This window comes from Chiloscyllium plagiosum, chromosome 1, assembly GCF_004010195.1.
Source record: "Chiloscyllium plagiosum isolate BGI_BamShark_2017 chromosome 1, ASM401019v2, whole genome shotgun sequence".
Taxonomy (NCBI): domain Eukaryota; kingdom Metazoa; phylum Chordata; class Chondrichthyes; order Orectolobiformes; family Hemiscylliidae; genus Chiloscyllium; species Chiloscyllium plagiosum.
This window is the reverse complement of record NC_057710.1, coordinates 66,818,404-66,832,773: the sequence shown is the minus strand read 5'-3', so window position 1 is coordinate 66,832,773 and position 14,370 is coordinate 66,818,404. Positions and strand designations below refer to the sequence as shown.

Sequence of the window (14,370 nt, the reverse complement as noted above, 5' to 3'; positions counted from 1 at the left end):
CTATTTCAGCTTTGAGCAGTGCCTGCCAGCAATACAGATCCTTATCCAGAACTTGCTCAATTAATAAGGAGTGAACGCCCTTCCAACATTCCTTATGAATAACCTGAATATCTACATCAGAGAAATTGCCCTTGATCTGCTCATTAATATAGGTGTCCACCACAGGCACTAGTATGAGCTTAGAAGTACATGTGTTGAATAACATAAAAAGTGAAATGCATTGACAGGCAGAAATTACACTCATAAGAAGAACCAACAAATTTGTTTATATACATCATTTTTTCCTGAAGCTTACACTATTACATGTATTAGCAATATAAAAACAGGTAATAGATGCCAAATTGACAGAAGATGAAAATCAAATATCTGCTCATGTTTTACTCGATAGAGCTTAGTTTTTGTTTTAAAATGAATGTTGATGTAAGATCTAGCATCAGGCAGATGGAGGGGGTTTTGACTTCAAATGATAGTGGAAAGCAACTGATTTCCATTTCCATTGAATTCAAAATCAATATCAGTCATCTAATATCATATCCTGCAGTCAAAATTATCCTTAATATATTTTATCCTGGCACAAGAAATTCCATTCACTGAGGAGGATGTTAATTAGATTTTCATAAATCTTGAGGTTCTTTGCTCTTCATACAAAAGTTGCAATTGTCATATATCCCACTTCAGTGCTGCTGCAATCCTGCTAGACATGAACTACTAAAAATTATAAACACATACGTGGTTTAAATCAGTAAGGTATAAAAGTCGATTGTTCTTTTTTGTAGATACTGGTATTTCAACCATGACATAGGCAGTCTGTATGGGGAAGTGTCCAGTATTGACCTTTAAAAAATAATGAAAATTAGTTAGTTGTAGCATTGTGATATTCATTTCCTGATAAACAAATTTTATAATGAGCTTTCAAAATCATTTTGGTAGCAAAGGCTTTCATATGAAATTCATTTCTTGCAAACACTGACATCATGTTGAACAATTTCATGAAGTTTATTGTCCTTTAGGAAAGGAGTGGAGCATATTGAACAGAAAATACCAATCAATGTACATCCAAATGCAACGCATACTTACTGTGAGTGTAATAACATTTTCTGGACTAATTTGATCTAATGGAGGTCTTGTTTTGTTAACTGATGTTTTAGAAGCTATTTCATAGAAATTTTTGTTATTAATTCTGGAACATAAAAAATAAAGTATCAATGCTGTGGCTTAGAATTGGAAAATAGAATTACAAATACCAGTAGCCCTCACCAATTTAATCCATTTATATTTTATTATTTAACAAAACATTAATTAGAGAATTAATAAGATGGCAATAAGCTATATGATGATCACAGCATGGAAGGCAAGTACAGAATGTGCAAATTTAAGGGTTCACCAACAGGAAGGGGCACTGCTTAAGGAAATAGTAAAAGGACAGAAGTTAGGGTTCTGTAAATGAATGCACATAGCATTCATAACAAAATACATTAATTGACCACAAAAATAGACACTAATATGTATAGTTTGATACTCAATGCAGTGATGTGGTTGCAAGGGGTGACAAGGGAATGAATCTGAATATTGAAGGATACAAGATATTTTGGAATTATAGGAAAGCGTGAACAGGCGAAGGTGCAGCTTTGTTGATAAAAGATTAAATTAGGACAACACGGAGAGAAGGCCTGTAAGCTCACCTATACAAGAAAAAATGATTGGAATTTGAGTGAAAGTATGACACTAACAATCGATGATTTAAATTTACATATAGCTTGGATGAATTAGATTGGCAAATAGAGTCTTGATAATGGTTGATGGATTGCTTTCAGGACAGCTTCTTAGAGTAGCATTTTCTAGAGGCAACGAGGGAGAACTTTATACTATTTCTGATAATGTTCAATGAGAAACAATTAATTAATGGCCTCATGTGAAGGTACTCTAGACAGCATTGTTCATAACATTGAAAACCACATTTCTTTTGATGGAGAGAAGATTTAGACCTAAATCTAGTGTGTTAAACTTAATTAAAGGTCATTATATGAGAATGAATACAGAGCTGGTTGAAGTGAGCTGAGAAATTTGGTTACAAGATAGGAGCAAATTACTGCAGGTGCTGGAATACAACAAATGCTGGAGATCACAGTAGGTCAGGCAGCATCCATGGAGAGAGAGGTAGCTAACATTTCGAGTTGAGAAGACTCTTCCTTAGAGCTGATGTGAAGTTACAACATAGGTTGGTGGATATGCAGTGGCAGACATTTAAAAAGATATTTCAGAATACTCGCATGTGGGAAAGCTCTCTGCTGGTTGGAATCTAACCTAGCACAAAGGAAGATGGTTCTGATTGTTTAAGACAATAATCCCTGTCCAAATTCTCTTCAGGATTTTCTCAAGGTAATCTCCTAAACATTACATCTTTAGATACTTCATGAATAATTTCCCCCCAAAATAAGGTAAAAAATGTGGTTGTTTGCTAACGGTTGCACAATACTTAGCACATTCATAACTGCTCAGATACTGGAACAGTCTGTGTCTACATGCAGCAAGACCTGAACAACATTCAGGGTGGGACTCTAAAAAGACATGTGATATTCATGTCACACAAGTAACAGGCAATAACTACTTCTAGTAAGTGCTAATCTAATCATTACCTCTTGACAGTCAGTGGCATTACCATCACTGAATCCTTCACTATCAACATCCTGGGGATAACCATTGATTTGAAACTGAATTGGGCCAGCAATATAAATACTCTGACTGTTAGAGCAGGTCAAAGATGAGGAATTCTGTGGTTAGTAACTCACTTCCAGTCCTGTCTCCCTGTCCACTATCTATAAAGTATAATTCAGGAGTTTTGGTACACTATCAAAACTTGAAACATTTGACACCATCCAGGACAAAGCAGCCTACATGATTAGCACACAATCTACCATCTTCAGCATTCACTTCCTTCACCACTGACACACAGCGGCAGTAGTGTGTACTATGTACAAGTCATACTGCAGTGACTCACCAAGGCTCCTTTGCTAGTATCTTCCACTCCTCTGACCAATGCAGGTAGAAAAGCTGCAATCCCATGGAAATAACATCACTTACAAGTACCCCTCCAAGCCATACATCATTCTGACCTGGAACTATATCACCATTCTGTTGACGCTGCCACTAATGTCACTAGGTCAAAATCCTGGAACTAATTTTCCAAGAGTATGAAGGGTATTTCTACATCTCAAGAATTGCAGCTCACAACCACCTTTCTCAGGGCAGTTAGGAATGAGCAATAAATGCTGGTCTGGCTAGTGGTGCCCATATCCCATGGGCGAATAAAAAGGATACATTCAAATGAGAAAAAAAAACTCCAAGGGTAGGATGCACCATTCGTGGCTAACTGAAGTTAAAGACAGTATTTAGTTGGAGGAAAACAACGTAATCTGCAAAGATGTGTGATAACTCAAAAGATTGGGGAGAATGCACAAAGAATGACTTAAATATTAATGAGAAAGGAGAATTAGAATATGAGAGAAAGTGAGCAATTAATATTATACCAGGCAAAGGTTCTATATATATTTAATAGGAAGAGAGCAAGTAAACTTAGCATTGGTCCATTACAAAGTGAATTTGAGGAATTAATCATTGTAGAGGACGCAAACAACGTTACAGAAATAATAGTGAACCAGGAAGTGAAAGGCAGAGAGGACCCAGATGAGGTCCCAGAGGACCCATTCAGTTTTCAAAAAATGGGCAGAGACTGATACCAGGAAACTGCAGGTGACTTAGTGTAACATCTATCAAAGGAAAATGCTGGAATATTTTCCTAAACAGGATATAATGGGGCACTTAGAGATCTTAATGCAATCAGGCAGGGTCAGTGCGTCTGTGTGAAAGAGAAATCATATTTGACTGGTTGGAGTTTTTTGAGAACGTAAAAGTTAATATTGATAAAGGTAATGCCATATCCAAGATTGCTGTGCAAAGTGAGAGCTCATGGTATAGGGGTTCACATAATAACATGCTTTGTTAGCTAAGAGGAAAGTGAGTGGGCAGAAATAAGTCATTTTCAGGTTGGCAAGATGTGACGAGTGGATTGTCAGAGGGATCGGTGCTAGAATCTCATCTATTTCATTTATATCAATGACTTGGATGAGGCAACGGAATGCATGACTAAAATTTGCTGATGACGCAAAGGTTAGTTGGAAAGTAAACTGTGAAGAGGACAAAAAGAGTTGGTAAAGGAATATCAATAGTAAATAGGCAAACATTTGGCAGATGAAGTATAATGAGGAAAGAATGAACTTATCCACTTATTGGATCAAAATGCAGCATACTATTAAAAAAGAGATAGATTTTAGATTCCTCTGTTGTGGAGAGAGATCTGAGTGTCTCAGTATGTGAACCAGGAAGTGAATATGCAGTACAGCAAGTGATTTGAAAGGCAAATGTTACTATTTATTGCAAGAGGAATAAACGTTAAATTAGGGATGTCTGGTTGCAATTATATAGAGCTTTGATGAGGCCATGTCTGAAGTCATTTGTATAGTCTTGGATGTAAGTGTGTTTAAGAAAAGATTCACTTGACTGATACCTAGGATGAGGGAGATTATATTCTGAGGGAAGTTTCAATAGGCTCGGCCTGTATCTATCAGAATATAAAAAAATGAGAGGCAATCTTAAAACCCATAAGGACCTGACAGGACAGCTGCCAGAAGGATGCTCCTCCTTGTGGGAAAGACTAGAACTAGTAAACACCATTTAAAAATAAGAGTCTTCCATTTAAAATGAAGCTAAGGAGAATTGTTTTCTCTCTCAGATGCTCTTGGGCTTTTGTAATTCACTTCTGACGAAAAGGATAGTTTTAAGTCAGAGGTAGATAGATTCTCAACTAACAAAGGAATCAAAGGTCACAAGATATAGATGGGGATGTGGAGTTGAGGCCAGAATCAATTCAACCATAATCTTAGTGAATGGTGGAGGAGGCTTACTTCTGTTCCTAATTTGTATATTTGTATGTAACATATTTGGCATCCAATCCTGTATATGTTTCCTTTTTAACTATATATCTAAGATATTTAAATGGAATGGTGTTATATCTGGTACCTTCCAGGAAGTACAGATAGATTATAGAACAGTTACAACACATGAGGTAGTGTGGATTTTGCCTCCGAAGGGTGTTTTACCTGATGAGGCAACAGTAGTTATCTCCCTTGACATAAGAAACTAAATGTGCATATTGTGGTATTGAAGAATCCAACAGATATTTATGACAACTAAGTGTATACAAACATGATGTTTACAGGCACATCAATGTCTGGCTAATATTAATTAAGAAATGTTAAAAAAAACAGCATGTTTATAGTAGCATGTCATGCTTCAAGTGATCCCTGACAAGATGATATAGGAGCTTTTAATATAGTGATAGTATCATAAGCATGTCTCCTAAATGTGTGGATATACCCTATGTTTAATAATGAACTACTGACATATTGACTGTGAGGTATTGAACAACATAAGGAGGTAATTTCATTTCTGTTTGGATCCCTTGTGATTTTGAAAACTATTATTGAATCTTCTCTTAATCTTCCTTTGCCTGAGTACAACTCAGCTTCTCCAATGTATCCACAAAGCTGAAGTTCCCTCATCCATGGATCTATTCCTCTGTATTTTGGCAACTTTGCTAATGAGGTTATGGCACACCGCCATCCTGCCAAAGTAAGTCCAGTCCAACCTCTGGGCCCAAAAGATTATACCTATTATTCCAGATGAGTCTGAAGCAGTGAGTTATAAAGGTTGACATAACTTGTTGCTTTTCCATTCTTTGCCTCTATTTATTAAGCCTGACCTGCTGTGTAGCTTTTCACTCACTTTCTCAATGTACCTGCCACCTTCCAAAATTTGGATAAAACTACTCCAGGTCTACTGTAGTCCTGTGATTTGAACTTATGATGCTTTGGTTGAGTAACAAGATTCATTGATATAAGGATTGTTTAGTGGGCGGCATGGTGGTACAGTGGTTAGCACTGCTGCCTCACAGCGCCAGAGACCCGGGTTCAATTCCCGCCTCAGGCGACTGACTGTGTGGAGTTTGCATGTTCTCCCCGTGCTGTGTGGGTTTCCTCCAGGTGCTCTGGTTTCCTCCCACAGTCCAAAGATGTGCAGGTCAGGTGAATTGGCCATGCTAAATTGCCTGTATTGTTAGGTAAGGGGTAATGTAGGGGTATGGGTGGGTTGCGCTTCGGCGGGGCGGTGTGGACTTGTTGGGCCGAAGGGCCTGTTTCCACACTGTATGTAATCTAATCTAATCTAAAACCAGAAGGTTATATTTCAGTACTCATAGACAAGTGGATTGAGGTCAAGTTAGAAGTTAAAATTTCATCTCAAACTCAACCGCAAGCTAGCTCTAATTTGTTGAATTAATGCTTTAATGAAGTGTGAAGCTCAGAAGTCACCTGTTTCACATGCTTTACAATTAGTTGTTGGATTTCCCAAGGATACATGGCTGCTGATGAGAGGGGAGGACAGTTTGTGAAGGTTCAAGCAACCTTTTTCCATTGAAGTACACCCCATATTTTGATCACCCCTTCATTTCCCCGATTTCTTATCGTGATCCCCCTGAACTACTTACTGGGGCGAGGCATTGGTAACAATCACACTCCATTTACCTCCATTTGGTTCCAGTGACAGGGACTGGCTGCAGACGTAACACTGGCCACCTGTGGTGCTGCTGGGAATGGACACTGCCAGACATTTGTTTGGCCGGCAGCAATGGAGGAATTGTTTCCTCCTCAAGTGGGGTTGGGAATGGCTGGGCCAGTGATGTGCTAATGGATGCTAGACTGCTACAGGATAATGGCAAAATGACGAATAGCACACACTTAATTGACGTAAAGTCCAACCCCTGGTCACTAACCCACTTGCCAAAGTGAAATATGTTTTTTCTTTTCTCATTGTTTCAAATAACTTTCTATTCTTTGTTCCAAAGGAAAGCAGTCCTCAGCTTCCTAACTTCTCATCATAGGTGAGGTCCTATATCCTTCATAACCCCTCTATACCCATTACACAGTCTTTACATCTTTCCATAATGTCAGTGCTTAGAATTGTCCATGACACTCATGAAATCTAACCAGTAATTTATGATGTTTTAACATCAAAGTCCCTGTAAAATGCTGTTGTACTTGCCCAAATATTTTAGTGCATAGCCTCTTTAAATTGGTTGTGCTGATATGCACAGGCATTGTTTATCAAAGTAAACTGTCTGTGTTGCACCATTCCGTGTCACTTCACACTGATGCAGTTTAGCAGAAAGATTGCTGGCATCATAGCTTTGCTTGTTTTTTATTCTCCAATTTATATTTCAAGCAATCCAGATGCTTTTCAAACAGGCTTATCATCTAAAAATCATAGAATTATACAGAAGAGGTCCCTCTGCAGTCTTTAAGAGTTTGTGTGTATGTGTATGAGAACAAAGCCTTCCAACTCTTCTACATTTCTCAAAAAGTGTGTCATTTGTTGGATATATATTGATTTTCTATATTAGTTCTCCAAACTGCAACTTTATCTCATATGGAGTTCCATGTTCCAAGTGTCTAACTTTCTCACCATCCAGTCTGTCACCCTGAATTGTATAATTACTCTTACCACAATGGATGTACATTATCAGCTCTAAACAATTCTGAATCATGTATACAAAGAGATAATATGAAGAACACAAAACTGACTCTTGGGTCAACTACTTCCCTGTGAGAAAAATGTCAATCACTACTATCCTTCGTTTTCTGTCATTGAGAAAAGTCCATGCCTACACTTTCTACTTATTTCCACATGCTTCCATCTTCTGAACTAATCTCCTTTTTTCAATTTCTTTGGGAAGTTCGCAATTACAATATTTACTATACTATCTTAAACATTTTTCTCTGGTCATTGTCGAAGAATGAATTAAATTAATTAGATGCTGTTTGTGTAGAGGTTAGATCATAACAGTTAACCCTAAGCAAATTTAGACAAACAACCATGGAGTACATTTCTCCACAACTGAGGTTCAGGATTTGTGGTCTTGAGGTTTTGAAGAAGGGTCACCGGATCTGAAATATTAACTCTGCTTTCTGTCCACAGATGCTGCTAGACCTGTTGAGTTTCTCTAGCAATTTTTTTAGTTCCTGATTTCCAGTATCTGCATTTTTCTGTTTTTTTTTAAATTCACAGTTCGTGGGATATACTCAAAACGGTGGATTTGTGATTTCCTATGTATTGCTGGAGAAAATATCGACTCATCTCAGGCAGGATGTCAAACAGTCTGATTGCACTGGGTCTATGGAAGATTTGAAAGACTTGGTGCTGGATGTAGCAGCGTAAATAAAGAAATTCCCAAAGTCTGCAGATAATGCTGCCAAGGACAACATGTGCTGTATGGCTCTGTGTAGATTAAGAACAGGACATGAAGAAGGATAGATAGTTAGAGTCTATGGAAATGGTACTTTGGAGCTGAGAAGACAAGCTGTTGGTACAAATGTTCAGATAGAAAAGAGTGGAACCAGATAATGACAGTTTTATTAACTGGACAGTACACTAGAGGCATTTAAAGAGGATAGTTTAGTGGTCAATATTTTGCAGTTCGACCCTTAGACAATGTCACTTGGTTAGAACTATTTTAGTGGTATGATAGGGAGAGAGACAGCAGTGCAGAGATTTAAACAGAAAAGATGGGTAGACATTTAGAAGAGAGGATACATTCAAGGATATTGGAGAGAAACAGGAGATTGGGGGCAGGATTGTAGTTTACGAGGACGGTGAAGTTAACATTGAAAAATAAATTTGATCTAATCTCAGCCATTCCTTATTTTAATGACATCAGGTCACTAAATGGTTACTCAAATAATAAACTTCAAGATAATACTTTACAATAAACATTTCTTTCATGCTTTACATACCCCAAGAAGACAATTTCACTATCATACTGCACAGTAAAGATAACATTTGCCTCGTTGTCAAATTCAGTTTCTGGGTTTTCATTGCTTCCACTGTAAAGTGAAACAAGAGTTACTTCTGTGTAGAAATTGAAAAACATTTAAAAAATTGTTTGAATTATGAGAATCAGTATCCACCTTTTAGCATGGAATTTCACAAATGTATCCTTCTGTGGCTTGTTGACATTAAAATCAAAGTAGATGTCAAAAGAGATCTATTAACAAGCAAAAAGAAAAATGGAATTTAGTATATTTAACTTTTAGTTTTGCTCTAACTTTACAGCATTTAGTCACAGGGTAAGACTTTCCTAAATAAATATTTCTTGAAGAATAACTGTAAGGGAACACAAGGAATTAGTCTAAATTAAGGCTTTAGGGAAAATCATGTGCACCCATGCTGAATTGTAAATTACGTTCTTCATTGAAAATATTTTAAATCACAGCCCTGCACACTGTTTAGCCAAGGCTGCTTAGTGATTGGCTAATCATGTTTTCTAATCTTGCTGTTCATTCTGATACTGTCACTGCTATTGCTGCTATTCAATTATTTCAAATTCAAATCCTTTTCCTGGAGCTGTACAGCACAATATTGTTATTTTGAGATATCTTTCTGAGCAATATTAATTTTAATTGTCTTCTAAGGTACTCACTTGTAGCCAGACTCAGTTGGATTATGAGGATTTATGAAGTGTGTACAGTCAGCATTATAGCAGTGAAGTCAGATCTCCCGGGAGCCACCCATAAGACTATAAGACATTGGCGCAGACCTTGTCATTCAGCCCATCAAGTCTGCTCCGCCAATCAATGAGATCATGGCTGATCTGATAATCCTCAATTCCACTGTCCTGCCTTTTCCAATAACTCTCGATTCCTTTACTGATTAAAAATCTTCTTTGTCTTGAATATACTCAATGACTCAGCCTCTACAATAGAAAATTCCACAGATTCACTACCTTCTGAGAGAAGAAGTGCCTCCTCATCTTTCTCTTAAACTCGTGTATCCTTTTTCTAAGACTGTGCCCTGTAGTGCTAGACTGTTCCACAAGGGGAAGCCTCCTCATGTATCCTATCAAGCCTGACAGAATCTTCTATTCTCCTAAACTGCAATGATTACAGGCCTAACCTACTCGACCTCTCCTCAGAAGAAATTTGCACCATATATCGGATCAACCTCATAAACTCTCTCTGGACTGCCTCTTTTCTTATGTAAGGGGACCAAAACAGTCCATAGTTCCCAAGCTGCAGTCTGACTAGTGCCTTGTACAGTTTTAGCAATATCTAGCAATATTTATGTTTAAACTCCATTTGCTTTGAAATAAAGGTCAACATCCATTTGCCTTCCCTATTAACTTCCGAATGTGGAACTTTCATAGTTCTGAGGGTCATCTGATGATAACTTCATCATTTACGTTGCTTAATTTCTCACTTCTTTCAGCTTCTGTGCTGACCTTTTGTCTTTGGTACACTCAAAGAGCTAAGAAAGGAATTCCAGCATAGCTTCCCCCCTGTATGTAGTCTTTTGGTAGACTTAATCATTTTCCCTCTGTTACATGTAAATATCATAATTTCTATTGCAATCATGTATTATTGATGAATTCTTTTTAAGATTTAAAATTATTTTTAAGCAAGTTTAAAAGCGATCACCTTATCTCCCCCTTTTAAAAATGGGTTCCCAATGTCACAGGATACTGAGGTTGAGTTTACTTCACTACAGTCAGTGTTCAGTGCCTGTTAAAATGAAAAGGTAAACATACACCAGTCAGTTTAAATATACACACCCTTCTTACTCTAATGACTATGCAATAGGATTGTCTACTTGTATTGATAATGTGTTGACCTATTTCGGTAGAATCATTGTGTGGGAAATAATTATGGGAGACAGTATTAAATAATTTTATTAAACTGGAATATGTTGGCCCTACACTAATTGAGGTTCTTGGAAATGAAATGTATTCTCTCTGAGCAGATTACAAGCTTGTCAAGAAGCTAGATCTTAAAACCATGAAGCATGCTTGGAAGCACAATTTCGGATGTGCAATGGTTATTCATAATGCTCAAATATGCAGATATGGCGTGAAATGTTAGCTGGCCATGACAGGACAAGCCACAGGAAACATCTGGTGCACGTGTTGCTGATGAAGGGTTCAGGGAGGTTGGTGCTACAGTAGCAATAAGGACAAAGAATGGCACTGGGGGTGGGGGGCACAGGGTGTGATGGGAAGGTCTGCAATGGGAGTGGGAACATGAGATAATGGAAGTGGGGGAGGTGCAGGCAGGGGAGGGGAGGCCTGCATCAGGTGTGGAAGCAGAGAGGGGCCTGACCACCACCAGGAAGGGGAGGGGTTGGGATGGGAGGTTAGGCCTTCAATGGGAGCAGGGGAGAGACCTGCACTGGGAATCAAATGCCTTTTTTACTTGGGAGTGACAACAAGGTTGGTGGAAGATCAGAAGGGTGTGGGGACACTGGAAGAGAGAGGGAGGTTGTGAGGAGGGAGAAGGACTGAGATGTTATAAAGAATAGAGATTAAAAAAAGCTCTTTATTTTGCCCTACTGGCTACTGCAGCACCATCTTCAGACAGGCAGCTATTTCCTAGCCACTTGAGAATGACCTGAGTTTTGTTTCTGCTCTTTGTGATACCTATATGTGCTGTTTATTCAGTAACATTGCCTTCAGGGTGATGGCATGAAAGGTGACTCATTGTTCATAATGACACAATGGAATCATGTGGGAACCACTGTTTCCTATGATGATAAAAAGGTTTGGGGGTCCACTGTGGGAAGTACCAAAAAATCTGGCCCGTTTGGTGGATGAACACTCCACTTCAGTTTGAAGCTCAATCTAAGAATGAATGTGTGGGGCATGGGAAAGGTCAGTCTTCTGTTGGAACTGGTCATTTTCTAGCAATTATAACATGAAAGTGATCTTTGGAAATAGTGTCTACATCTCTGCCCAACTTCCCCACCCACCATCCAACCCCCCCTCCCCCAATTTTCCCCTCCACCTCCCCCTCCCCAACCATCCTCCTCAGAGGTTTTTTTAATACTGAAGTGGAAAGTACATAAATCTATATGTTTTTGACTTTAGTCAGGACAATCTTATCCTGTAAAGTATCGTGCAATTTAAATGGTCTACTCACTGATGCAAAAAAGATGTTATCAGAAAAATGAACTATCACTTTAGCATTAAATGCGTTTTCCTTCTTGTTCTCTGTCTCTACGTTAATTGTCATCTGTTGTTTCTTGCTGCTAACAATGTAGTTACTGTTGATAGAAAAAATAAAATTAATGTAAGATAAACATTAGATGATATTCAGTGCAAAGTTATAAATTGTAGTCAAGTAAAGGCATTAAGAAGAATTACTATTATTGAAAAACTTGCAGTGGATAACATTTTCATGGTTACCTGACATCTCAAAGCACTTAGAGCTAAAAAAATACTTTTGAAGTACAGAAGCTGTTTTGAAGGAAGGAAACGGAGTGATTTGTACAAAGCAAACTCACAATCAGCAATGCAACAATGACCAGATCATCTGTTCAGTGATGCTAATTGAGGGAATAAAAATTGACCATGACTTCAGGGATAACTCCTCCCTCTTCTTCAAAATAGTTCCATAGAATCTCTTAGATTCATCAGAGTAAATAGATCTTGGCCTAAGTTGAACATATCAGCTGAAAGGCAACATTTGCAACCATGTAGCATTTCTACTGCAGCGTCATGCTTCATTTTTGTGTCTAAACCCTTAACCAAGAATGTTGTGACTCAAGTGTTAGTGCTGCGAATTGAGTAATGACTGACAAGTTACTTACTGTTCACTGAATATATTTTCCTTGTATCTCAGTGCGGTACAACAAACCTTCTTAGAGATCAAGACAATGATACATTTAAAGAAAATACATACACATTATATTGAAGATATTTGCCATATTAATCTTGAATATTCAATTGAAAAGGATTCTGAGAAAGAAGAACTATCCATGGCTAACAGAGGAAATAAAGCATTGATTTACATTAAAAAAAGTTGTACAATGATGCGAATATTTATGGTGGTTTAGAAGGTTAGAAGCTAGCAAATAAATATGAATGAATAAATTAATAAATGATTGTCACATAGCTTTTCACTATAAAATACTTAATTTGTTGCCATAATCTGGCACCATTTTGATAGTTTAAGAATATGAGAGAACAATGGGACATCTCCTCGGCATTGGCGTATGGACCCCTTCCTGATGAAAGATAGTAAATTTGTAAAGTACTTCTCTCAAGAATTTAAAACTTTTTTAGAAATTAATTTAGGTACAGCTAGCAATCCATCAATGATGTGGGAGACCATCAAAGCTTACACGCGAGGTTTGATCATCTCATACTCAGCGACCCAGAAAAAATTAAAGGGAGAACAACAGCGTCTGCTCGAACCTCGCTTAAAAGCAGCTGAAACAGCATATGCTGATAGACCTATTATCAAATTGCAAAGGATTACGGCCCTTAGGACAGCTCTAAACACCACGCTTACCCAAATGGTTAAGAGGGAAATATTATTTGCAAAACAAAGGTTATATGAATTTGGCGACAAACCGGGTAGATACTTAGCATTTCTTGCAAAGGAAAAAAAGGCCCCTCAGACTATCACGTCTATCAAGGACAGTACGGGTATTTTGACTCACGATCATAAAAGGATTAACGCAATCTTTAGAAAATTTTATTCTGATTTATATAAATCGCAGAATTATGAAGACAGGACTAGGAGGATGCAATCATTTTTTAAAAATTTGACTTTTCCGGACCTAACTCCGGAACAGGTATCGGTCTTAAATGCTCCCCTAACAGTCCAAGAAATACTTGACGCAATCAGGCAACTTCAGAGCGGTAAAGCACCTGGCCCAGATGGTTTTCAAGCTGAATTCTATAAAGAATTTACAAGAATATTGGCTGGTTCTCTTATGGACATGTATAACTACGCATACAGTCAGGGCTGTCTCCCGCCTTTGTTGAAAGAGGCAAATATCTCTCTTATCCTTAAAAAAGGAAAGGATCCAGAAGACTGTGCGTCATACAGACCAATATCCTTGCTAAATGTAGATTTTAAAATCCTTTCTAAAACGTTAGCATTGAGACTAGAAAGGGTATTGCCACATATCATAAAGGAGGATCAGACGGGGTTTATTAAGGGCCGTAGATCATCCAATAATATTAGAAGGGTTTTGAATATGATTCAAGCCTGCCATCAGGGAAAGATACCAGGAGTAGTAATTTCATTAGATGCAGAAAAGGCATTCGATAGGGTTGAATGGTCATATCTGTTTTACACATTGGAAAGGTGTTTACCAAATGGGTCTCAACATTGTATAGTGATCCAAAAGCAGTTGTGGTTACCAATGGATTAGGTTCAGATAGCTTCAGTGTGGGTAGGGGCTGCCGTCAGGGATGTCCTC

At 37.9% G+C, this 14,370-nt stretch overlaps 1 protein-coding gene across 1 annotated transcript in view; it reads right to left on the bottom strand.

Annotated features, from left to right (window-relative positions):
- The window catches only part of LOC122549086 (integrin alpha-2-like), a 76,498-nt gene that overhangs the window by 33,114 nt on the left and 29,014 nt on the right, over window positions 1–14,370 (bottom strand). The window contains exons 8-13 of the mRNA XM_043688310.1: window positions 12,078–12,201; window positions 10,584–10,667; window positions 9,078–9,154; window positions 8,904–8,993; window positions 1,078–1,180; window positions 730–834 (exon numbers count right to left, since the gene is read on the bottom strand). Of these exons, the coding sequence (XP_043544245.1) occupies window positions 730–834; window positions 1,078–1,180; window positions 8,904–8,993; window positions 9,078–9,154; window positions 10,584–10,667; window positions 12,078–12,201 (583 nt within the window). The remainder of the gene's footprint in view (window positions 1–729; window positions 835–1,077; window positions 1,181–8,903; window positions 8,994–9,077; window positions 9,155–10,583; window positions 10,668–12,077; window positions 12,202–14,370) is intronic.